This window comes from Poromitra crassiceps (assembly GCF_964638095.1).
Source record: "Poromitra crassiceps genome assembly, chromosome: 1".
Taxonomy (NCBI): domain Eukaryota; kingdom Metazoa; phylum Chordata; class Actinopteri; order Beryciformes; family Melamphaidae; genus Poromitra; species Poromitra crassiceps.
The window spans coordinates 83,947,514-83,973,496 of NC_139623.1; the positions used below are offsets into that span (position 1 = coordinate 83,947,514).

Here is a 25,983-nt window from a genome sequence, read left to right on the forward strand (position 1 = left end):
ATCTGCTCTGTTTTTCCGAATGAACTGAATTATTTCATTAATTCAGAAAAACATTCACAAAAACACACACACAAAAAGGGGTGTTCTCAGATCAACCCAACCACCTATAGTGTGGTAAGGAGGAGCTGCGTTTAGCTCCCAGACCAAACTCATTAGTTTGGCATTTTGCGGTTAAGGTTATGATCATGGTTAGGAGATGACTGCAAATCAATGGGAGTGTCTTTGCAAGTATAACGATATGATGTGCTTCCGTGCAAAGAGGATGATCCATCTGGCACAGCAGGGTTCACTCAGTAAAGTCCTGTAATCCTTTGCTGAGTACAAACTCAGTGATACGTTCGCACGGCATTCGAGACAGAATGCTTTAAGAGTCTCCTCTGGCCCTGCCCCCTCCACAGTCAGTGTATTGTTTGTTCATCTGTGTGTGTCTGCAGTACAGTATGTGTAAACACATAGACTGTATACAAATATAGACGTGGCTACCATGATGTCACCATCTGTTTTTGGACGAGTTTGGCATTTCGACCGTCACATCTTTGTCTTTTTGTAGTCAGAGAGAGCCGCAGCGCCTCCTGCTATTGATCAGTGATCGCCCAGCTCCGTGATCACTGGACAGGCGACCTGTCAATCACAAACATAGTCTGCTTTATCATCTATTTTACTCTAATGGGGCCATGATTTACAAAATGAACATCATGCTGTATGCTAACCCTAACCCTAACCCTACCAACATGTGGGTCACAGGTTTAAGCCCCCATGTTACCGCCGGCTTGGTCGGGCGTCCATATCCATACAGGCACAATTGGCTGTGGCTGTGGGTGGAAAGCCGGATTAAGGATCTGTGTCCTGGTCGTTGCACTAGTGCCTCCTATGGTCGGTTGGGGAACCTGTTCGGGTTCCTGCTGGTGAAATGCCTCGCTATCAGGTGAACAAGAAGCAGCTGGTGACTGCACATGTATAGGAGGAAACATGTGCTAGTCTATAACTCTCCCCAGATCGTCAGAGGGGGTGGCGCAATGACGGGGACTGCACGGAGAATTGGCCAAGTACAATGGGGGAGAAAATGGAGGAAAAACAGAAGAAGATGAAACTATCTCAGACATTTTTGCATGCGCACTTGCATAAAGGATTGGGATAATGGTGGATCACTTCAGCTCTAATGAGGTCCCAGTCCACTTTTTTAAATCACATTTCCATCTGTCTTTAGAAATTAGCCTCTTCCTCAGTTTGCTATACAGCCGCAGCAGTAACAGTTAAAGTTGGTCTGTTTTCAAACACTAGCTTATGAGCAAATTATTTCAGCATAATATTAATTCCCCAAAAGTTATGTTTAAAGGTTAAAAAGGTCTTGTACTTCCGTTGTGCTATATGCAGCAATGTAACAGCAAAATATTTACTGATCACTGGACTTGTTTTCATTTTATCCATAAAGTTCCAGTGAAGAAACAGCACAAATAAACAGCAGGCACTTAGTGTTTGCAAATCATAAATGAAGAAAACATCTAAGCAGACTCAAACATGAGGAGGACTTAATAGTTCTTAGGTTTGTTTTGTTTCAGACAGGCTGAGGTTGTTTTCTGCTCAGCCTTAGTTTGTTGCTAGTTTAGGCTATTTGAGTGTTCTGACAGCTGTGATATCCAGTGTTCTGTTTTGTGCCTGTTTAGAGATGCATAATATGCTGTCAGCTGTCAGACCAGTCATATTATGACTGGTCTGACAGCTGTAATATCCAGTGTTCTGTTTTGTGCCAGTTTAGAGATGCATAACTGTTCTGACAGCTGTAATATCCAGTGTTCTGACAGCTGTAATATCCAGTGTTCTGACAGCTGTAATATCCAGTGTTCTGACAGCTGTAATATCCAGTGTTCTGACAGCTGTAATATCCAGTGTTCTGACAGCTGTAATATCCAGTGTTCTGTTCTGACAGCTGTAATATCCAGTGTTCTGTTCTGACAGCTGTAATATCCAGTGTTCTGACAGCTGTAATATCCAGTGTTCTGTTCTGACAGCTGTAATATCCAGTGTTCTGTTTTGTACCTGTTCTGACAGCTGTAATATCCAGTGTTCTGTTTTGTACCTGTTCTGACAGCTGTAATATCCAGTGTTCTGACAGCTGTAATATACAGTGTTCTGACAGCTGTAATATCCAGTGTTCTGACAGCTGTAATATACAGTGTTCTGACAGCTGTAATATACAGTGTTCTGACAGCTGTAATATCCAGTGTTCTGACAGCTGTAATATACAGTGTTCTGTGTTGTGCCTGTTTAGAGATGCATAATGAAAGTTCCCATGTAAATGGTTCTTGCCCTGATTGAGCAGGTTGTCTTTTCTGAGGCTGGAGGTCCCTTTTTTAATTTCCTGTAACAGCTCAAGCCATCAGCGTCATCACTCTCTGACTTCTGTATCGTATCGCTATATTATTACTGTATTTTCGGCTGTTTCTTACATATGCACTTTTACTTTTTAGCTGGTCCGCAAGTGGCACCAGCTCTACAGATGTGAATGTTTGTCGCTGAGTCACTGAGTGAGTGAGTTCAGCAGATGTAATATACTGTAATACATTTTCCTTTTTTCAATCTTCACTACAGGCCCCAGTTGTAGTTTCCCCACAGCAAAGTGGTTTTACTGATCCCACCTCTTTCTAAAGAAGTAAAGCCATACGCTTTTATGACCTTGTTACCGTTTAAGGAGTTTTGAAGCACGAACTTCCTCAAACCAACACTATGAATCTCCTTGCTTTACTTTTGTTCTTTTAATTGGGTTTGGTTATCGCAAATTACTGGTAAATGCAGTAGAGACTCAAATCTCCCAATATTGAAGTCGAGTAAAAATTTCAATTTCTTTAGCCTTTGCCTGGGATTTTCTTTACACTTTATTGTCATGCACTTATGTGGTCAAATTACAACTTTTTGAAGGTTTAGCTGATTGTGGGTTTTCTGCAAAGTATAATGTCCATATTTGGTTAGAGTTCTGCTCAGTCCTTGGTTAGATACTGATACCGATATATGCACACACATATGCACATATTTCCCCCCCACCAAATTTCAGAGAACATCAAGGCTCTCCTGTAGTGGAATTAACACATTATTATGTCTACTCTTATTGTGATGGCCCACTGGCAGATGCAGACATAAATACAATGTTTTTTCAGAATGTACACATTCACTGGGCATAATAAGAAAACTACTTCAACTTAGCTTATGTAAAACATGCCATATTTTAATTTATGTAAGCATCAAGCATTTGGGCATAATTAAAGCATCGTTTTATCGGCCTGTCACTGGCAGAAATGTTAGTTTCGGACCGATGCCGATATTTCATTTTAAAGTGTTTATACCGATGACATGACGATGCATGCATCCATAATTTGACATCCTGGTGAGGCAAAGAGTCCCACTGAACATTAGTTTATATGTTGTTCACTCTCCATCTCATGTGTCCCTGCCAGGCCCTCCGTTCATTGTGTCACCACCGGAGAACATCACGGTGAACATCTCACAGGACGCCTTCTTCACCTGCCAGGCAGAGGCCTATCCTGGCAACCTGACCTACACCTGGTTCTGGGAGCAGGACAACGTCTTCTTCAAGAAGTAAAGTTATGATCGGGTTCATTATTGTCCACCATATCACCTCACTTGTCTGTGATTATTGTTCGCCACTGGCTGTCTGAGTCTTGTGTCATGTGGTTGTTTATGTAGCTCATAGTCACTTGGCATTGATTACTGTATGCTGACAAAATTTGCTGATATAATATTTTTGTAAACACGAAGATTAATTAAGAAAACGTTCTCTCAGTGATGACTTGGCAAAAGTCCCCTTATGTCGTGCATGTGGGAATAGAAACAAAAACGCATAGAGCGCTGAACATACACAGACTTGTGCATCCTGGTAGCTCACCTGGTAGCACGCGTAACACGGAGGCTCGGTCCTTCGCACGGCCGACACGGGTTCGTATCCGACCTGAGGTTCTATGCCGCATGTCTTCCCCTCTCTCTCTCCCCACCTTCCCTGTCTGCTTAAAAAAAAAACATACACAGACTTGATAAGAGAATCAAAACAGCACAGGACTTATATCGTACATGTGGGAACAGAAACAAAAACGCATGGAGCACTGAACATACACAGACTTCATAAGAGAATAAAAACAGCACAGGCCTTATCTATTTATCTATCTATCTACATAATATAAGGGAGCTAGGGTTCTGTTTCTCTGTCTGTCCCACTGATGATGTCATAAAAGACCATTTTTCAAACCACTCTCTCATTGGTGCTATGACCTGTCACTCATTCAATTTCAACGGCCCCTAGATCCGCCCTCAAATACCAGCTATGGCTGTGAAGCGGCACACACTCGTAGGGCCTTGCGCATTTGTCCAGGTGTTATGCCGAGTTTTGCACCCCCGCCCGGCAGCATCCCCACCTCACGGGAGCATATTGTAATGATTTATACAGAAATGTAACTGTTTAAAAGTGATATAATTGTCTGGGTAGACGTGACCTCCCTGATTTCTAAGTTAAAACAGCCCCAAAATATGTTGGGGATGCAAATCTTGGCGGGGATGCGGAAAAGTTCACGGCACGTACCGCAGGCGCAAATTAGAGCCGTGCCAAAATCATCTGCGCCCCCAAAATGCCTGCGCAAACGGGATTTAGGCAGTCTTAAGTACCAGAATTATTCACAGGTGTGGCCAGGCAATGCATGGCATTACGTCAATCAAAACCAATCAGATTCCTGTCTCGCGATCGCTGTTTGTGCGAGGCATGCAATATGCTGTAATTCTCTCCATGCGTAATAGAGTGTATTCACTCGTGCCGAGGACAAAGAGAGATGGAGAGAGCTTATTGACAGATCGTCTGTGGTGCCAACGACCCTCCGGGTTATGGGATAGGTGATGGTGAATAGCCTATGTCCATTGTCCAACAGGTTTTCTCAATTAATTTCCCTCTTTGCGATGTGATAAAAGTTTCTCAGTGAGTTATAGTTGATTGCCTCACTGAATTATCTGCTAATACCCAATTTTAGCAGCAGAATTCGATGTCCTGGCGTGGCAAGGCTGTGCGTAATGACATATCCAAAAGTAATTAATTACTTTGCACTGCGCTGCACAGCACAGAGATTATGGTGCGCTCCAGCACAGCAAGGTATTTAGCGCTAAGAGATCCTTTTCAAAGCTCTTAGTGCAAAGTAAATGCGCGCTGCTGACGAAAGGATAATGCCATCTATCCCCACATTTTAGCGCTGAAACACCTGCTTTGGCATGTGGCACGCGTGTGCCCAGTGCAATTATAACAGGCATGCGCTTGTGCCCGCACCCAATTTGCATTGCGCACGGCATTAAATGAGCGCACACGCTAAATTACCGCTTTTGCAAAGATAGGGCCCATTATGTAGTATGCGGACCGCATCGATTCAATGTAATATTTGAGTCTGGGGAGAGACTAGAGCATGCGAGCTGCAGGGCCAGCTCGGCGAGCTGCAGGGCGTCGAAAAGCCTAGGAGTCGAAAGAACAGCAGTTCAGGGAAAACATAACAAGAAGATATTGGGCTCTATCTTCCCACTGGCCTTAGGCACTAAACTGGCGTTAAACGCAAAAAAACACGCTTTGCGCCTGCCTCCGGAAGATAGCATCATGTTTTTAGGATCCGAAATGCGCTTTACGCCGAAGAGGCGTGGGTCAGTGCCAGAATAGGCCAGAATGGGCGTTTCTGCCTTAAATACCGGCCTAACGCTATCTTCCCCCCTGGCGTTAATTTAGCGCTTAGCGCTTTTCAAAACCAGGCCTTATTCACTGCGCCGGCTCTCCTACCAAAGTCACACACAGACACACATGTGAAATCTCCCAGCATGCATAGAGGCTAATACATTTTGACAAGAAATAGCAACCAAATCAGCCTAAGTAGGTAGATAGAAATAATATTTATGTTAACACAACATGCAATTCTAGAACATTTCTATATTGGACAAAATAAAACATAAAAATCAAAACACAACCCTATGTGAAACATACATGTAATCCAGGTGGCATATATATCCGTCGCAAATACGGATAGTTAGACATTTGTTGATGTTTTAACACAAAATTTGATGTCTTCATTATGTAATGTTAACGTTAATATGAGTTTGTGTCATCTATTTTTCGCTCTGATTAGAGCACTATGTGAAATTCAGCATGCAGCATGTTTGGTTAGCATTGGTAGCCAGTAGGAAGCTACAATGCTAACGGAACACGGGTTGCTATAGCAACCTATATGTGTTTGGTTTTTCCCCCGGGCGGGGAGCGGGAAGTGCAGCGTGGAGGGGCGGAGGTTCCGTGTTGAAACTTCCGGCGGTCAGAGTTGTCATGAACATGGTAACAGTAGACCACATCTGACCACTCACAATCTGACTGATATACAGTAGACCACCTCTGCACACTCACAATCTGACTGATATACAGTAGACCACCTCTGCACACTCACAATCTGACTGATATACAGTAGAGTAGACCACCTCTGCACACTCACAATCTGACTGATATACAGTAGAGTAGACCACCTCCGCACACTCACAATCTGACTGATATACAGTAGAGTAGACCACCTCCGCACACTCACAATCTGACTGATATACAGTAGAGTAGACCACCACTGCACACTCACAATCTGACTGATATACAGTAGAGTAGACCACCTCTGCACACTCACAATCTGACTGATATACAGTAGAGTAGACCACCTCTGCACACTCACAATCTGACTGATATACAGTAGAGTAGACCACCTCTGAACACTCACAATCTGACTGATATACAGTAGAGTAGACCACCTCTGCACACTCACAATCTGACTGATATACAGTAGAGTAGACCACCTCTCCACACTCACAATCTGACTGATATACAGTAGAGTAGACCACCTCTGCACACTCACAATCTGACTGATATACAGTAGAGTAGACCACCTCTGAACACTCACAATCTGACTGATATACAGTAGAGTAGACCACCTCTGAACACTCACAATCTGACTGATATACAGTAGAGTAGACCACCACTGCACACTCACAATCTGACTGATATACAGTAGAGTAGACCACCACTGCACACTCACAATCTGACTGCTATACAGTAGAGTAGACCACCTCTGACCACTCACAATCTGACTGATATACAGTAGAGTAGACCACCTCTGAACACTCACAATCTGACTGATATACAGTAGAGTAGACCACCTCTGACCACTCACAATCTGACTGATATACAGTAGAGTAGACCACCTCTGAACACTCACAATCTGACTGATATACAGTAGAGTAGACCACCTCTGCACACTCACAATCTGACTGATATACAGTAGAGTAGACCACCTCTGAACACTCACAATCTGACTGATATACAGTAGAGTAGACCACCTCTGAACACTCACAATCTGACTGATATACAGTAGACCACCTCTGCACACTCACAATCTGACTGATATACAGTAGATCAAGTTCAAGTTCAAGTTCAAGTTTATTCATATGTCCCAGAAGGGCACTTTGGGTTGCAGCAGAGCAAAAAACAAAACAGTAAAAAAATCACACAAGGCTCGAAATAAAAACATGAAAACAAAGTGCAGACACAAATAGACCATAAAAACCATAAAAGACCATAAAACCATAAAAACAAAATGGAGACACAATAGACCACGACATAGTGCAAAGTAAGTTCAGTTCAAAAGTGCCAGTGTAGTTTAAAGTGCATTAGAGGCCGATAAGTGCAAATACGATAAGTGCAAAATGCAAGGCAGTCTAAGAAGGAGACTTAGCCACACAGCGCTACATATTACAGAAAGAAAATGCTACAATATAACTATTGTATAGGAGAACACAAATAAATAAAAACATCAAATAGATGTTACATTACTGTATATTCTCTTAAATAGCATTTAAAGCTCGAATCGAAGCAGGCACAAAGGAATTCCTATATCTATTTTTCTTGGCCAAGGGAGCACGAAGACGAAGGCCAGATGGAAGCAGCTCATATTCAGAGCACAGCGGATGGGCATTGTCTGAGCAGATAGCCCTTGCTTTTTTCAGCAACTGCAAGTTGAAAATGTGGTCTAGGCTCCTAAAATGGATTCCGGCTATTTTAGAAGCCGTTTTCACGATTCTCCCTAGGGAGTTCCTATTCTTGATGTCGAGGCTGCCATACCAGCAAGCAATAGAGAAGGTGATCACCGATTCAATGAAGGCGCTGTAGAACAATTTCATCAAGGTCTTGTCTACCTGGAATTTGGCAAGTTTCCGGAGACAAAAAAGGCGCTGCTGACCCTTTTTGCACAGCGACTCTGTGTTTAGATCGAACTTCAACCTGCTATCAATTACAGTGCCCAGATATTTATATTCAGTGACCACCTCTGCACACTCACAATCTGACTGATATACAGTAGACCACCTCTGCACACTCACAATCTGACTGATATACAGTAGGGCTGGGTCGGTTTGAAAATTTTAAAACCGGTTCGATATTGCCGTCTAAACCGGATCGAACCGGTATACCGATTTTTTTTGTAATTTTTTTTTTTTTTTTTTTTTTTTTTTTTTTTTTAAAGCAGGGCTCCCGAGTGTGGCCCATAACTGTCTGTAGTGCAACTTCAGTCCACCTGATAGCGATAATACACCTCTAAGCTGGTATTGTCAACCAGCAATGATACTGAATAAAAAGAAGCAGGACACCTGTGTAACAAACACACCCTGTATTTATTTCTCATAACTATTCAGCTTAACTTTTCTTCAAACATCAACATAATAAACAAAATAAGACTTTTGCATACTAGTGCAACTTGAGAAGAGGCTAATACGAACAATAGTGCAATCAGAATGGACTGGCAAAAAATAAAAAATAAAAAAATTCTGTTTTTTCGGTTCGCACGTGATCAAACCGGTTTGGGCTCGTACACCGAACCGAACCGGTAAAACCGGAAATCGACCCATGCCTAATATACAGTAGAGTAGACCACCTCTGACCACTCACAATCTGACTGATATACAGTAGACCACCTCTGACCACTCACAATCTGACTGATATACAGTAGACCACCTCTGACCACTCACAATCTGACTGATATACAGTAGACCACCTCTGACCACTCACAATCTGACTGATATACAGTAGACCACCTCTGACCACTCACAATCTAACTGATATACAGTAGACCACCTCTGACCACTCACAATCTAACTGATATACAGTAGACCACCTCTGACCACTCACAATCTAACTGATATACAGTAGACCACCTCTGACCACTCAACGCATTTGGTACCGGGCCGCGAGCCGGTCAAAAAAATCAAAAAATAAAACATATATATATATATACTGTATATATTTCTTTTTTAATAAACATAGGCTATAATATTATAGGCTGTGTGTGGTAGTTGAAACATAGTTTCAAGTTGACGTTTATTTATGTTTGTAGTTAAAACAAAAACATAAATACTGTATAGGCTACATACAGTACAACACAAAAGGCTGTTATTTACCCTTTGTCACCAGCTGGTGAGTAAATATATATCTAACTAAAACCATTAAAATTGACAACCGGTCCGCAACTTTTTTTTCCATGTATCTACTGGTCCTTGGCACAAAAAAGGTTGGGAACCCCTGCTGTAGACCACCTCTGAACACTCACTATCTGAATGATATACTGTACAGTAGACCACCTCTGAACACTCACAATCTGATTGATATACTGTAGACCAGAGGTTCTCAAATGTTTTTCAGCCAAGGACCCCGGCCCTTACAAGATAGAAAATATACCGGGGACCCCCTCATTCTGATTTGTGATTTTGGGTAGGGATGTCCCGATCCGATCACGTGATCGGAGATCGGGGCCGATCACGTGATTTTTAGAAGATCGGAATCGGGGGGAAAAGATCGGGAGTAAAAAAAAAAAAAAAAAAAAAAAAAAAATTAAATTAAATTCAACAAACATGACCATGTTCACGTCTTAAACTCATCCTGAGGCCTTAGTTTTGGTTTTAAATTACATATCATCATTCATTTATTTAGTGTCGCACAGAGCAGAAGAATTTACCAAAACAAACGCATTTCCTGATTTACATTGTTATTGCACTATTCTGCACATAATTTGTTTTAGTTTACATGGTTATTTTGTGGTGCACCACTGATAAGCTTTATTTTATTTTGTTTTAAATTTTGAATCCATGTTGGATATAATGAATATACTGTTAAATAAAAAAGCCATATCCATGTTGGATATAATGGATAGTTAGTTGGATACTGTTAAATAAAAAAACAATCTTAAGGGTCAACTTGATTGCAGTTTTTTCTTTTCTTTTTTCTTAATGCATTGCCGAAAGATCGGATCGGGAAAAATCGGTATCGGCAGATACTCAAAATCACATGATCGGGATCGGATCGGGAGCAAAAAAAATGTGATCGGGACATCCCTAATTTTGGGCTAAGCTTAATTGTTTTCACGGTAACGTGCTTGACTTTTAATTTGATAGGTTTGTTATTAGAATGTAATCCATGAACCATTTTAGATTTAAAGCATAAACTATTTTCGTTGAACTATGAAGATTTTGCAAAAAATATATATACAGTATATATATATATTTTATTACATTACATTTACATTACGTCATTTAGCAGATGCTTTTGTTTTGTCCAAAGCGACTTACAATATCACAATTTGTTAACTCATTCATGGCCAGTTTAGGACTGCCAATATTTAGCACAGGCCAAAGATTTTCATAATTGTTGGTCATCTTTCAAGACCCACAGTAAATTATCTATTAGCACCAAAGTGATTTGCAATACCTCAAAATGAAGATGTACGTCTCTGGGTTCAACTGAACTTTTAGCATGTTCTGTACTCTACTTATAGCCATTTATATACACCCTGTTTTCACCAAAAAGGTCTCTCTGAGAAGACAAACAGGAGAAAAGGCCATTTTTGTAAAGCACACAATCTCAGGCAGAACTCGCTCTCAATTCTTTTATTTTGAACTGTATTGACATCAGACATGTAAATGTTATTCGTTATGACACAAATGACAAAAAAAAAAAAAAAAAATATATATATATATATATATATATATATATATATATATATATATATATATATATATATATATATACATGAAGTGCTTTTTTTACATTCAACAATACAGTTTACTCAGTGTGAGTGAGTGTGCAGACAGACACACAGACAGACAGACAGACAGACAGACAGACACACACACACACACACACACACACACACACACACACACACACACACAGAGAGAGAGAGTTCTGTCCACAGCTGCTGCTGGATCGCACCTCCTTCCCCCGCAAATTAGCATAGGAGGGGAACACCCATCTGGTCTGAGATCAGCGTCTAGCCTCCTCTGCATCATTTTCCTCCTCTCGTTCGGGCTGGGACGAATGCTGCGACACAGGAACGGCTTGGCTTTGGGACCAGGCGCTGGAACCGGATCGATCATGTTCGTCACGGGTTTGACTACCGCGAACAAATCAATCCAGGTTCGCCCTGCAGCAAGGCGACCAGTGCAGCGCGCCGAGGGGCGTTTCAATGGCGTTTCTCCTCTGCACAAGGAAGCGCGTTTCTCTGTTTTTCCTCCTGCTCATTTCAAACAACAGCTGCGGTATGTGTTTGATCGCGTGTTGTCGGCTTGTCTTTGAGGCTAGGGACCTGATAACATGTCACAGGCTGGGGAAGTGTTTGAACTACGCGCTGCACTAATAAAAACAAAAACACGTCAAACACGTCATTGGCCCTCTGGGCTATTCCTGATAACACGTCAAAGACGTCTTTGGCCATGAATGAGTTAACAGTAGACAGAAAACCACTATGCAACACAATCAATGACAGCCAAGATATTTTGATAGACTAGCACCATGTAGGAAGTAGTTTGAGAAGGAATAAGTAACATGTTGCATTTTATTTTTTAATAAAAATAAAAAAAATTACCTGAAAACTTTTCGCGGACCCCCTGGACCCCTGGGGGCCCGCGGACCCCCAACCACTGCTGTAGACCACCTCTGAACACTCACTATCTGAATGATATACTGTACGGTAGACCACCTCTGCACACTCACAATCTGATTCAGAACTGGCGAGCGGATGCAAGATGTGTGTTGCTTTGACTACTGCAAGTGGCCAGTCAGCTGACTCAAAGCTTATCCCATCTCTGTCTCTTCAAATAAAACACATTATGTAGGAAGTAGAAAGGGGAGAGATTCACCATCTTGTACAATTAGCTTTCTCCACAAACTCAAAGCAAAACTATCTAAAAGCTGTAGAAAAAAACATGGGACTTGCAGCACTCCACAACAAAACTTGACCTACAATTAATGCACCCTTCTTATGGGCTTAATAAACCTGTTTTGGAAGAGCAAATTCATTATCAACATAGACATATAGAATGTTTTGAAATGTGTTTTGTTTGATACGTTAACAACATTTCTGTATTCTAAATGCTAACTTCTTCCAAATGACATAGATTGATGCAGATTATACACACTCATTTTACTCATCTAGATTTCAACAATAACGTCCCCTTTTCTTTACTTCCACAGTGACCTAAAGCGCAGAGTCAGTATTCTCATCGACGGCTCCCTCATCATTGCCCAGGTCAAGCCTGAGGATGCTGGGAAATACACTTGCGGCCCGAGCAACAGCCTCGGCCGTCCACCGACTGCCTCCGCCTACCTGACAGTGCAATGTGAGTCTCCTCCTGTGCCTCCACACGGGCTCCGGGTTGGGTAGCCCCACACTACCCTACATGCAAACCTGACCTCAACTAATATGAGTTGACCCTAGCAATGTTGGAAATGGAAATCTTAGATGGAATCTGTAGATGACTATACCAAATTGGCAGTGCAGTATCTGATGTAATGATCCCTTGTGCCAAATCTTGACCATGCATAAATCTTGTTTTTGGGCCAAGTGGGAGAGTGAATGTTTGTCATTTGGATTATCAAGTGGGTATCAGTCATCGTGGATGATTTGTCTATAATACGCTGCATGAAAACTCCAAGAAGCTCAACAGTAAATTTGGGTGTCCGCAAAACCAATTCTTCGTACTCCTTCTCAGCTCCACACTCACCTACCCTACAATTAGCCCACTATCATGACAGATCATTCTGACCACATCATGAACATCAAACTGTTAATCAATTTCTGGGACAGCTGACTCTGCTGGCTTGAAATGGCCTATTAAGCTGTCCACAAACCACATTGTACCATCAGTCAAAGACTAAAGGGACCACCTAGCTTTCTGGCTTGAAAAGGCCCCTTAGATGTTGGGAAATCTCACAGTATTAGGAGCACTTTACACGAGGACGGTTTCCTATGGAAACGGGGAATTATTTTATCGTTAGTGCCTCCCGTTAAGACGGCGACGGCGAATTCGCGCTTAGGAAACGACACATTTTAAAACCACCCTCCAGAGTGGAATTGTTGGTGACGCTCCCCGCTGAGCGCTCCATGTAATCGCTTTGGAACGGCACATTTCAGAAACTCTGACGTGCCTGCACAGGCGACACACGCCATAGCCGTGCGCGAGTTGGCAACCAAATAAAACGTCAGTATGAATGAAATTTGGCAACATTCAGAATTTTTACTGTAGGTAGCTTCTGCCAAGGGTTTTTTTGAGGATTCTGGCTCATCTTTCAAGAGCCGAGGATTATTTTCTGCTAGGATTTTGTGAACACAAAATATCTCAAAAGAACTAATAGAATGTGTGCTTTCTCTGTCTAAAAGAGTTAGTTTGTAGAGTTAGTAGTTATGTAGGCATTAGCAGTTGAATACAGCATGGTTTCAGAGATTTTCAGAGAGTTTTGAGATAAATGGATTTTTAGAACCACCTCACGTGCCTGTGATTATGGGTGCCCTTGGGCAAGTGTGTATACTGTATTGTGTTTGTGTGTGTGTGTGTGTGTGTGTGTGTGTGTGTGTGTGTGTGTGTGTGTGTGTGTGTGTGCGTGCGTGCGTGCGTGCGTGCGTGATTCGATAGAACAGGCAGAACAGTCACTTTAACCATTTATTTTTGGCATCAGTGAGACATCAGACATCTAAACAATATCGTTCTGAACAATTTCCTCCATAACAGCACCCGCACCCCCCTCTCCTTCAAACTCCTCCCTCCGTAGGTGTGTCTCTGGTGGCTTTGCAGTGTTTGTCACAGGCGAGTTTCTGCTGCCTGTCTGTCTGTGCTGCTGCTGGCGCGGCCGCTCGTCGGGCGAGTCTGGATTAGACTGTAAAATCGGGCTCGTTCGTTTCTGGGTTTTCGGTTGTGAGCTTTGATGAAGCTGCGTGCGATTCTGGGCTTTCTGCTGGTGTTTCAAAGTGTGTTGCACCCATAATCTATTATGCAAATTTGCAATCCCCCACCGCCAGCTCCCAGCGCGAAAGCGAAAGCGTTTCCGCCAATCCATTTTCATGAGAATGGCTTCCTCACGCTGCTGTTTTTTCTTGGCTTTCTCTCGTCTGGAGAGCACTGTCGCCACTTAGTGGGTCGGTGGAATGGGTTGTACACGTTCAGTGGCTCCCATATTTTTATAGGAGACGTAGGGGGCTTGGATCCACGTCCCACCATCAAAATTTTTTTTTTTTTTTTTTGACGAGTTAACTCGTCAAAAGTTAACACAGCACAGTCTGACTGTGCTGCGCTGACCGGGAGCCTCCCGGTCCTCGCTGCTCGTTAAAGATTTCCAATAGGCGTTATTCTGATAAACTGGTCACATATATGTTACATTCTCACCCGACAAATATTAAAACTTTAAAACAGTTTTTTTTTTTTTTTTGCTTGAAAAAAGCTTTTTGGCAAGTCTAAATGACTGCGGTAGGCATACTCTACTTCCGCGTTTAAAACAGGAAAGACGATTACGAAATTACGTCATGCAGAACGTCCTTGTATGGGCAAAGAATAAGGTGATCACACTGCCACCTAGCGACCTGGCATGTACATTACGGCGTTTTAAAAATTCAACAGCGCTCATGTAAACAGGGAGAAGGTGTGAAGGAAAAGGTGTGAAGGAAACGCTATTGTGTCGTTTCTTTCAGAAACTGTCCTCGTGTAAAGGGCCCCTTAGTGAACAGAGTAGATTTCCAAACTTGAACCCCAGCTGCCATCTCTTCTCCTTGGCTACCCGCTGCTCTTTCAGCAGGTAGACTTGGCTTTATAATGTGACATAAGCCCACATACCTTAATCTCTTGAGTAACAATGTTACTAAAAATCCACGACACCCAACTTCCACAGACTGCAAACTGGCTTTCCAGCCTTACTCCTCAGCCTCGGCTGCTCGTTAAGTGTATCTTATTCTCAGTTTATTCCCTTCCTATGGTGCGCCATGTTCTCATGGCCCAATACCTTCTATAAAGTAGGCTGACATCTGAGAGCCGACCACAGCACCAAGTCAGGCTGGTATTCATCTCTGGTGGGACCAAAAGGTATTTTGGTATTTTTTGGTGGGATATGGCCCAGACACCTGTGGCCTTTCTCCTAGCGGTTAAGGTTTTGGGGTGACAGCAGCGTAATCTATGTTGTTCTGATGATGAATACACCTGGATAGCCCTCATACTGCACAGAGCTTTTCAGATCATCTTCCTTTTTACACTAAACTGCTCTGACACTGTCCCACTGTTTCAATACAAATGTCCATTTATCTGAAGGTGTTGCCGTTCCATTGGGATTTGTTTGTGCCAAGGCCTCCCAGCTCTGTAGCATTTGCTCTACAATATCCCTGTGTCCAAGTGCACTTGGGGTTCTTTACTATCCAGCTGTTATACAAGGTGTGGCACTTTTTACTGTTGTGTCTTTAGACTTGTCCAAATTAAGTCTATCTATCTAGATTTCTTGACATACTGTATGGCTCTCTCATCTACATACTGTAAAGCAGCATTGCAATACCAAACTTTCTGTACTGATGGTAAATGGGGAGCGTTGCACTGCCTAATACTTAACCAACACTGTCAGTTTGTATAGTTGTGTTGTTTTGTTAGCAGGAGTACCAACAGATCTTTGCCTGTTTTTCTATCTAAGTCATGTAGTCTTAGATGTGCATTTACAGAAACGGGAAGAAAAACTGGAGAAAATTTAGACGGAAATGCACTCAGTGTATCCTCTGCACTGTGGAATTGATTTGGACACTACCAGTCTCCAAGCTAACTCTGCTCCACCTCCCCAAGCGAACTCTGCTCCATCTCCCCAAGCTAACTCTGCTCCACCTCCCCAAGCTAACTCTGCTCCACCTCTAAAAGCTAACTTTGCTCCACCTCTCCAAGCTAACTCTGCTCCACCTCCCCAAGCTAACTCTGCTCCACCTCTAAAAGCTAACTTTGCTCCACCTCCCCAAGCTAACTCTGCTCCACCTCTCCAAGCTAACTCTGCTCCACCTCCCCAAGCTAACTCTGCTCCACCTCTAAAAGCTAACTTTGCTCCACCTCTCCAAGCTAACTCTGCTTCACCTCCCCAAGCTAACTCTGCTCCACCTCTCCAAGCTAACTCTGCTCCACCTCCCCAAGCTAACTCTGCTCCACCTCCCCAAGCTAACTCTGCTCCACCCCCCCAAGCTAACTCTGCTTCACCTCTCCACGCTAACTCTGCTCCACCTCCCCAAGCTAACTCTGCTCCACCTCCCCAAGCTAACTCTGCTCCACCTCCCCAAGCTAACTCTGCTCCACCTCTCCAAGCTAACTCTGCTCCACCTCTCCAAGCTAACTCTGCTCCACCTCCCCAAGCGAACTCTGCTCCATCTCCCCAAGCTAACTCTGCTCCACCTCCCCAAGCTAACTCTGCTCCACCTCTAAAAGCTAACTTTGCTCCACCTCTCCAAGCTAACTCTGCTCCACCTCCTCAAGCTAACTCTGCTCCACCTCTAAAAGCTAACTTTGCTCCACCTCCCCAAGCTAACTCTGCTCCACCTCTCCAAGCTAACTCTGCTCCACCTCCCCAAGCTAACTCTGCTCCACCTCTAAAAGCTAACTTTGCTCCACCTCTCCAAGCTAACTCTGCTCCACCTCCCCAAGCTAACTCTGCTTCACCTCCCCAAGCTAACTCTGCTCCACCTCCCCAAGCTAACTCTGCTCCACCCCCCCAAGCTAACTCTGCTTCACCTCTCCAAGCTAACTCTGCTCCACCTCCCCAAGCTAACTCTGCTCCACCTCCCCAAGCTAACTCTGCTCCACCTCTCCAAGCTAACTCTGCTCCACCTCTCCAAGCTAACTCTGCTCCACCTCCCCAAGCTAACTCTGCTCCACCTCCCCAAACTAACTCTGCTCCACCTCTCCAAGCTAACTCTGCTCCACCTCTCCAAGCTAACTCTGCTCCACCTCTCCAAGCTAACTTTGCTCCACCTCCCCAAGCTAACTCTGCTCCACCTCTCCAAGCTAACTCTGCTCCACCTCCCCAAGCTAACTTTGCTCCACCTCTCCAAGCTAACTCTGCTCCACCTCCCCAAGCTAACTCTGCTCCACCTCTCCAAGCTAACTCTGCTCCACCTCCCCAAGCTAACTCTGCTCCACCTCTCCGCCAAACAGCTACCATACACTAATCCCATCCAAACACACATGCTTTCTCAATATGCATGCATTGTTTGCGATGTCTTTCTCTCCCTCCCTCCCTCCCTCCCTCCCTCCCTCCATCTCTCTCTCTCCATCTTTCTCATTTGTACTCATTCATGGATATATATTAATATGCACACCAACACATCTCTATCTCTCTCTCCATCCATCTTCATCGCGGGTTACCACCTCCTCCTAACTCCAAATGGAACTCGGTTCATCAATCACTCCAGGCTAACCTTCAGATATGGCAAACTGCTTTATGATTTTGGCACCTCTTGAAAAGCAGAATGAGAGAGACAGAGAGAGAGGAGGAGCTTTTGACATTTTAGCCCCGTCGATTAGTGACTGGCCGGCCGCTGGCACTAGTCAATTGGCGACAGACATTTTGCATTCCCTCGCTCTCCTGCTTCGTTCCACGGCTCTCTAAATTGGATTTGTGTGTGTGTGTGTGTGTGACTAGCAGAGGCAGGCAAGAGAGAGCGAGGGAGGGAGAAGTGAGAGAGGAGAGATTACATCATTGCTGTAAGACCAGGCACATATTTCTCTGTCAGACTGCAGAGGGCTCTCTCTCTCTTTCTCTCTATCTCCCTTTCACTCTCTCTCTCACTCTCCCTTCCTCCCTTTCATTAACACTGTTGTCTCACATTCTTTGTCTCTCTCTCCGTCTCTCTCTCTCCCTCTATATCTCAATCACTCTCTCTTAATCTCACTCTCTTTCTCACTGTCTCTCTTTCTCCCTTCCTCCCTGTCATCAGACTGTTGTCTCACGTTCTTTGTCTCTCTCTCTCTCTCTCACTCTCGATCTTTCTCCCTCTCTCCCTGAAGTGCATGCCAGTGAATAACTTCCCCAAAGCATGCTGCAGTGGGAACCCAGCGTGTCGTGAGTCTGAGGGCTATATTTAGAAACTTGGCTGATATTCCTGTCTCTGGTGCTGGTGGCAGAGCGCTGCTCCTCTGGTGCTCTTTGTGGCAGAGCGCTGCTCCTCTGTGCTCTTTGTGGCAGAGCGCTGCTCCTCTGGGCTCTTTGTGACAGAGCGCTGCTCCTCTGGGCTCTTTGTGGCTCCTCTGGGCTCTTTGTGGCAGAGCGCTGCCCCTCTGGGCTCTTTGTGGCTCCTCTGGGCTCTTTGTGGCAGAGCGCTGCTCCTCTGTGCTCTTTGTGGCTCCTCTGGGCTCTTTGTGGCAGAGCGCTGCTCCTCTGGTGCTCTTTGTGGCAGAGCGCTGCTCCTCTGGGCTCTTTGTGGCAGAGCGCTGCTCCTCTGTGCTCTTTGTGGCTCCTCTGGGCTCTTTGTGGCAGAGCGCTGCTCCTCTGGTGCTCTTTGTGGCAGAGCGCTGCTCCTCTGGGCTCTTTGTGACAGAGCGCTGCTCCTCTGGGCTCTTTGTGACAGAGCGCTGCTCCTCTGGGCTCTTTGTGGCAGAGCACTGCTCCTCTGGTGCTCTTTGTGGCTCCTCTGGGCTCTTTGTAGCAGAGCGCTGCTCCTCTGTGCTCTTTGTGGCAGAGCGCTGCTCCTCTGGTGCTCTTTGTGGCAGAGCGCTGCTCCTCTGTGCTCTTTGTGGCAGAGCGCTGCTCCTCTGGTGCTCTTTGTGGCAGAGCGCTGCTCCTCTGGTGCTCTTTGTGGCAGAGCACTGCTCCTCTGTGCTCTTTGTGGCAGAGCACTGCTCCTCTGGTGCTCTTTGTGGCAGAGCGCTGCTCCTCTGGTGCTCTTTGTGGCAGAGCGCTGCTCCTCTGGGCTCTTTGTGGCAGAGCGCTGCTCCTCTGTGCTCTTTGTGGCAGAGCACTGCTCCTCTGGTGCTCTTTGTGGCAGAGCGCTGCTCCTCTGTCCTCTTTGTGGCAGAGCGCTGCTCCTCTGGTGCTCTTTGTGGCAGAGCGCTGCTCCTCTGTCCTCTTTGTGGCAGAGCACTGCTCCTCTGGTGCTCTTTGTGGCAGAGCGCTGCTCCTCTGGGCTCTTTGTGGCAGAGCGCTGCTCCTCTGTGCTCTTTGTGGCAGAGCACTGCTCCTCTGGTGCTCTTTGTGGCAGAGCGCTGCTCCTCTGGGCTCTTTGTGGCAGAGCACTGCTCCTCTGGGCTCTTTGTGGCAGAGCGCTGCTCCTCTGGTGCTCTTTGTGGCAGAGCGCTGCTCCTCTGGGCTCTTTGTGGCAGAGCGCTGCTCCTCTGGTGCTCTTTGTGGCAGAGCGCTGCTCCTCTGGGCTCTTTGTGGCAGAGCGCTGCTCCTCTGTGCTCTTTGTGGCAGAGCGCTGCTCCTCTGTGCTCTTTGTGGCAGAGCGCTGCTCCTCTGTGCTCTTTGTGGCAGAGCGCTGCTCCTCTGTGCTCTTTGTGGCAGAGCACTGCCTCTCTGGGCTCTTTGTGGCAGAGCGCTGCTCCTCTGTGTTCTTTGTGGCCCAGCGCTGCTCCTCTGGGCTCTTTGTGGCAGAGCGCTGCTCCTCTGTGCTCTTTGTGGCAGAGCACTGCCTCTCTGGGCTCTTTGTGGCAGAGCGCTGCTCCTCTGTGTTCTTTGTGGCCCAGCGCTGCTCCTCTGGGCTCTTTGTGGCAGAGCGCTGCTCCTCTGGGCTCTTTGTGGCAGAGCGCTGCTCCTCTGGGCTCTTTGTGGCAGAGCGCTGCTCCTCTGTGCTCTTTGTGGCAGAGCGCTGCTCCTCTGTGCTCTTTGTGGCAGAGCGCTGCTCCTCTGTGCTCTTTGTGGCAGAGCGCTGCTCCTCTGTGCTCTTTGTGGCAGAGGCTGCCTCTCTGGGCTCTTTGTGGCAGAGCGCTGCTCCTCTGTGTTCTTTGTGGCCCAGCGCTGCTCCTCTGGGCTCTTTGTGGCAGAGCGCTGCTCCTCTGGGCTCTTTGTGGCAGAGCGCTGCTCCTCTGGGCTCTTTGTGGCAGAGCGCTGCCTCTCTGGGCTCTTTGTGGCAGAGCGCTGCTCCTCTGTGTTCTTTGTGGCCCAGCGCTGCTCCTCTGGGCTCTTTGTGGCAGAGCGCTGCTCCTCTGGGCTCTTTGTGGCAGAGCGCTGCTCCTCTGGGCTCTTTGTGGCAGAGCGCTGCCTCTCTGGGCTCTTTGTGGCAGAGCGCTGCTCCTCTGTGTTCTTTGTGGCCCAGCGCTGCTCCTCTGGGCTCTTTGTGGCAGAGCGCTGCTCCTCTGGGCTCTTTGTGGCCCAGCGCTGCTCCTCTGGGCTCTTTGTGGCAGAGCGCTGCTCCTCTGGGCTCTTTGTGGCAGAGCGCTGCTCCTCTGGGCTCTTTGTGGCCCAGCGCTGCTCCTCTGGGCTCTTTGTGGCAGAGCGCTGCTCCTCTGGGCTCTTTGTGGCAGAGCGCTGCTCCTCTGGGCTCTTTGTGGCCCAGCGCTGCTCCTCTGGGCTCTTTGTGGCAGAGCGCTGCTCCTCTGGGCTCTTTGTGGCAGAGCGCTGCCTCTCTGGGCTCTTTGTGGCAGAGCGCTGCTCCTCTGTGTTCTTTGTGGCCCAGCGCTGCTCCTCTGGGCTCTTTGTGGCAGAGCGCTGCTCCTCTGGGCTCTTTGTGGCCCAGCGCTGCTCCTCTGGGCTCTTTGTGGCAGAGCGCTGCTCCTCTGGGCTCTTTGTGGCAGAGCGCTGCTCCTCTGGGCTCTTTGTGGCCCAGCGCTGCTCCTCTGGGCTCTTTGTGGCAGAGCGCTGCTCCTCTGGGCTCTTTGTGGCAGAGCGCTGCTCCTCTGGGCTCTTTGTGGCAGAGCGCTGCTCCTCTGGGCTCTTTGTGGCAGAGCGCTGCTCCTCTGGGCTCTTTGTGGCAGAGCGCTGCTCCTCTGGGCTCTTTGTGGCAGAGCGCTGCCGGCTTGGCGGTTAAGACTTAGGAGGACGGCAACTGTGTAGTACAAAGTTTTGTTGGCAAGAGTGTGGTCAATGGATCTCTCTGTGTGTTTCACTCCCTCTATCTCTCCGTGTCATGTGCTCACTCCACGTCCCGCTCGCCCATTCACTCACTCAGCCCCGCTTTCTCCAACTCATACACCCCATCTGCTGTGCACCCTTTCACCTTCAGCTCCTCCTCTCCTCTCATCGTATCTCCTTTGGTAATGCCTTGCACTGATTTTTCCCTGTTTCCCCTCTCTCCTCAGCCTCCTCTCTCCTCCTCGTTCCTGCCCCCCCATCTCTCTCTGCCTTACGTCATCCACTGCCACCTCTCTCTCTCTCTCTCTCTCTCTCACCTGTCCTTTTTCCCACGCTTGTACTCAGCCTCGCTTGCCCTTCTTCTATCTTCAAACTGATAGCATTCACTCCACCTCTCTCTCAAGTCAAGTCAAGTCAAGTTTATTTGTATAGCACATGTCATACACAGAGGCAATTCAAAGTGCTTCACATAAAATGGTTGACAAGAAAACAAAATAATAAAAGAAGAGAATAAAATGGACATTTAAAAGCATCACAACAAAGCTTTAAGAAAGAGCATAAAAAGTGCATTACAGTTTTTCACAATTGTTTAAACACATTCATTGGAACATCAGACACAATGTGCACAACCTGGAACTCATGTACCAACTGCCAAACCAATTCTGCTGAACTCCAAGCACATTTTCTGCTTTAGACTCAGATTCCCATTCCAAACCACACATTTTTCACAACACTACACACAATTCCCTATATCTTGCACACTCTTCCTGAATTCCCTCTCTTGGTGTTCACACAGAACACTATGCCTATCACATTTCTAAACTCCAAAGGCAATTAGCAATCAGCAATTTGCTATAGAAGGGTCACAGATAAGCTCCTAGTTTGTTTGGAGAACGATGAATGGTGGCAGGAGGCAGCCTAGTTGTTTTGTTTATTGCCTATTTTCTGTTATCTCTTTAATTTCATCCCGTTTTCATCCTGTTTGCTGTGATTTACAGTAGACTGCACATTTTGGATACAAATAAAATATTATTTGTTGTTAACTCATTGAGTGCCAATGACGACTAAAGTCGTCAATTCAAATAGTAACGTAGAGTGCCAATGACGACTAAAGTCGTCAATTGCGTTTTTTGACGGTGGGACGTGGATCAAAGCCTGATGCATCTCCTGTAAAAATATGGGGGATGTTGAAGGTGTATAAGCTATTTTACGGACCCATTAGGTGGCGACAGTGCTCTCCAGATTAGAGAAAGGTGAGGAAAAGAACAGAGAAGAAGCCGTGGGCACACGGAAACCGATGCATGCTGTAACGTTAGCTGTGCCTGTGAACAGCAGCCAATCTGCTCCCACAATTGAGCCTTTCTGTCTGTTGCGATAGCCCCTCCACATGATTAGTTGCCAGAAAAGGAGCACCCGTGACCCGACACCAGCGTCTTTCTGAAAAGATAAATTATTCTCAGCTGGAAGCGCTGGGAGCCGGCGACAAAAACGGCGGAGCGCTGTGAAAATAGGCTGGGTGCAGCGGGTGCACTTTGAAACGTGCAGCGGAAAATTCAGAGCAGAGAGCCACCAAAGACACTCCCACGGAGGAGGGGTTTGCAGTTGAGGGGGGTGGGGCACGCAGGGCACCATACAACACCGACCCAGACAGCAGGCTCGATGGACAGATTGGCAAACACAAGCTAGAATATCTGATGCCCACCAGCAGTAAATCAAGACCAGCAAGAAGGTGTAGGGTCTGTGCACGCAGGGGCCAGCGCTGCTGGTTGCAGCTAAAAAATATTATTTTGCAATCAAAATTCCTTTGTTTTCGCTGTTTTATTTTAAGGAAATTATTTTTGAGGTGTCACTACATCAGAAAATATTAGCTTCAGAGTCAGTGATGTGCTTGAAATGCTTCATTTCACAAAAGGCTCATTATCTCAGCTTCTAGTTTGAAACGTCTGTTTTTGCTGAAACCAACCTATTTCTACTGCTCATAACTAAAGAACGGAAAATGATATCAATAAACTTTTTTTTGCTGATGATACAAGATAGTCTCATCGTTCTTTGGGCATGTTCGGTGTTTACATAGTAATATCACACAATATTCTGTGGGTCTTGAGAAATCACTGAAAACCCTCTGAAAGGGCTGGCACTGGGAGCATCCGTTTTCCAAAAGTGGCTGGCACTCAATGAGTTAAATTATTGTGTGTTGTTTTCTATTTGAGTATACGTAAAAACATTATATGGTAATATTTTACATCCAACAGGTGAAAGTGTAACACTGAACAAGCAAAGGCATAATTCTACTGATAACGCATTCATATAGTGTTTTCCATTCATACTATAGTGTTTTCCATTCTGCACACCAGTGTTCAATGGGTGCTTAGAAATGTCTACTCATATGATGTATGTGTTTGTCATTTGAAAAGAAAATACCATAGAGAGCTGCTCCAGGGATGACGTATTTTTGTAGGCTGAATGCGGAAGTCCCGAACTTCCTGGTTCTTCACTGTTTCTGTCTATGGGATTTTTGAATGGGTTTTTGGCGCGATGCTTCAAATAATGTCTGTGGGCAACGCAAGTTTAATCAAACGCGAACCAAGGTTCAGCGGGATAATCTTCACACATGAGGACCACTTTCATGAGTTTTGTAGCGTAAATGCGAGCCCGAGAAGTAAAATGCTCGAGCTAAGCTAATCCAGAACTACACACTGTCGCATAGGCTTCCACGTCACGTCAGCACTCAACCTGGACTGTTGTTGATGTGTGCACTGATTACCCCGGGCTGAACGGGGCTGAAGCAGGTGAGGGAAAGAGAATTTCCGTGTTCGCCCTTTGAAGTGGTGACGTTATTGACGTATATATCCTCATCGACTCAAAAGTGTAGTCTCATTTAGCCGTTTGCTAGCTAGCCGTCCTTTTAACGGCATGTAAAAGCTTCAAAACTCGTAAAAGTGGTCTTCATGTGTGAAGATGATGTTACTAAACACTGGTTCGCGTTTGATTAAGCCAGCGTTGCTCAGAGAGATTATTAGAAGCATCGCGCCAAAAACCCATTCAAAACTCCCATAGGCGAAAACTGTGAAGAACCAGGGCTGTTAGCATCGATGATTTCCGGACTCGTTCCTGGAGCTCTCTATTTAGTGAAGAGTTAACACTGTTTTGAGGGCAAAGTGTGCTTTTGCAAGAGAAGTGTAGGATTTTGCATTTTGTGTGTGAGTTTTGAGATTTGTGTTCAGGGTTTTGAGAAAGTGAGGTAGTCTATCAGGAAATGTGTTTTAAGCAATTGTGAAAAAGTGCAAGCAACAGGCGCAGCAGTTACAAAAAGAGCTAAAAACTTATAGAGGACTCATTGGGTTTGCATAATAGAATAAATACATTTTTCTATATTGAATCCCCCGACATCATGAAGAAGAATGATGATGATGATAAGAAACATGATTACACACACATGATTGGAAAAATGTCCATACCTTTATAACAGTTGGACTCTAACCTTTATAGGCCACACATATCTCCTAAAAAACAGCTGTCAGCAGTTAAAAGCAACGGTAAACATAAAAGTCTTTAGTCTATTTTTAAAAGTAAGTAAAGTTGGGGCAGATCTGAGGTCTTCAGGCAGTGTGTTCCAGCTAGCAGAAGCATAGTGGCTAAATGCGGCCTTCCCATGATTTGATTTGATCCTAGGGACAGTTAGTAAGCCGGACCCTGCGAGGTCTAGACGGTTCGTAGCGTGGGAGCAATTCAGCGATGAATTTTGGGCCTAGGCCGTTAAGTGATTTGTAGACACTCCACTAGGGATGCACGATGATATCGGCACGTCATCGGTATTGGCCCGATAAAGGCTTTAAAATCAAATATCGGCATTGGCCCGTCGGCCTAAAATGAATGTTTCTGCCGATATGACCTGTGGGCAACAACAAGAGATATGACCTGTGGGCCATCACAACAAGAGTAGATATGACCTGTGGGCCTAACCTCTCACCCTAACCCTAACCATCACAACAAGAGTAGATATGACCTGTGGGCCTAACCTCTAACCCTAACCATCACAACAAGAGTAGGGATAATAATGTGTTCACGACAGGAGAGACTTGATGTTCTCTGAAATTAGGTGTCGGTGTCGGTGGGGAGAATATAATATCGGTATCAGCAATCGGCCATAAGAGTTCCCTAGCATCCCTAGTCTCCACCCCTCCTCTCTGCTCACACCATTTCTCCTCCTCTTGTTGCTCAGTGCTTACTCTGAAGCTCTCCTCCTCTTGTTGCTCAGTGCTTACTCTGAAGGTCTCCTCCTCTTGTTGCTCAGTGCTTACTCTGAAGGTCTCCTCCTCTTGTTGCTCAGTGCTTACTCTGAAGCTCGTTTAGAAGCCACACGGTTTTCACCCTCTCCATAATTCAGCATTTAGGAAAGATACGTTTTAACTTTTCCTCTTTGCTGCCTTTCCTCCTCTTAGCCCTTTTACTCTGCCAGATGAACTCTGTTTTTGGGCAAAGATGGGAAAGATACTTCAGTCATATCCAACCCCAGTGATTTTAAAAATCAAAAACACATATTTTCCCTCTTACCTATAGTGCTATATCCATCTAGATAGTTTTGGAGTGAGTTGCCG

General features: G+C 45.5%; 1 protein-coding gene across 1 annotated transcript in view; it reads left to right on the top strand.

Annotated features, from left to right (window-relative positions):
• Positions 1–25,983, top strand: part of igsf9bb (immunoglobulin superfamily, member 9Bb) — a gene marked incomplete at both ends in the record, with an annotated part of 258,140 nt that overhangs the window by 151,315 nt on the left and 80,842 nt on the right. The window contains 2 exons of the mRNA XM_083640982.1: positions 3,450–3,591; positions 12,572–12,717. Coding sequence (XP_083497108.1) covers positions 3,450–3,591; positions 12,572–12,717 — 288 coding nt within the window. The remainder of the gene's footprint in view (positions 1–3,449; positions 3,592–12,571; positions 12,718–25,983) is intronic.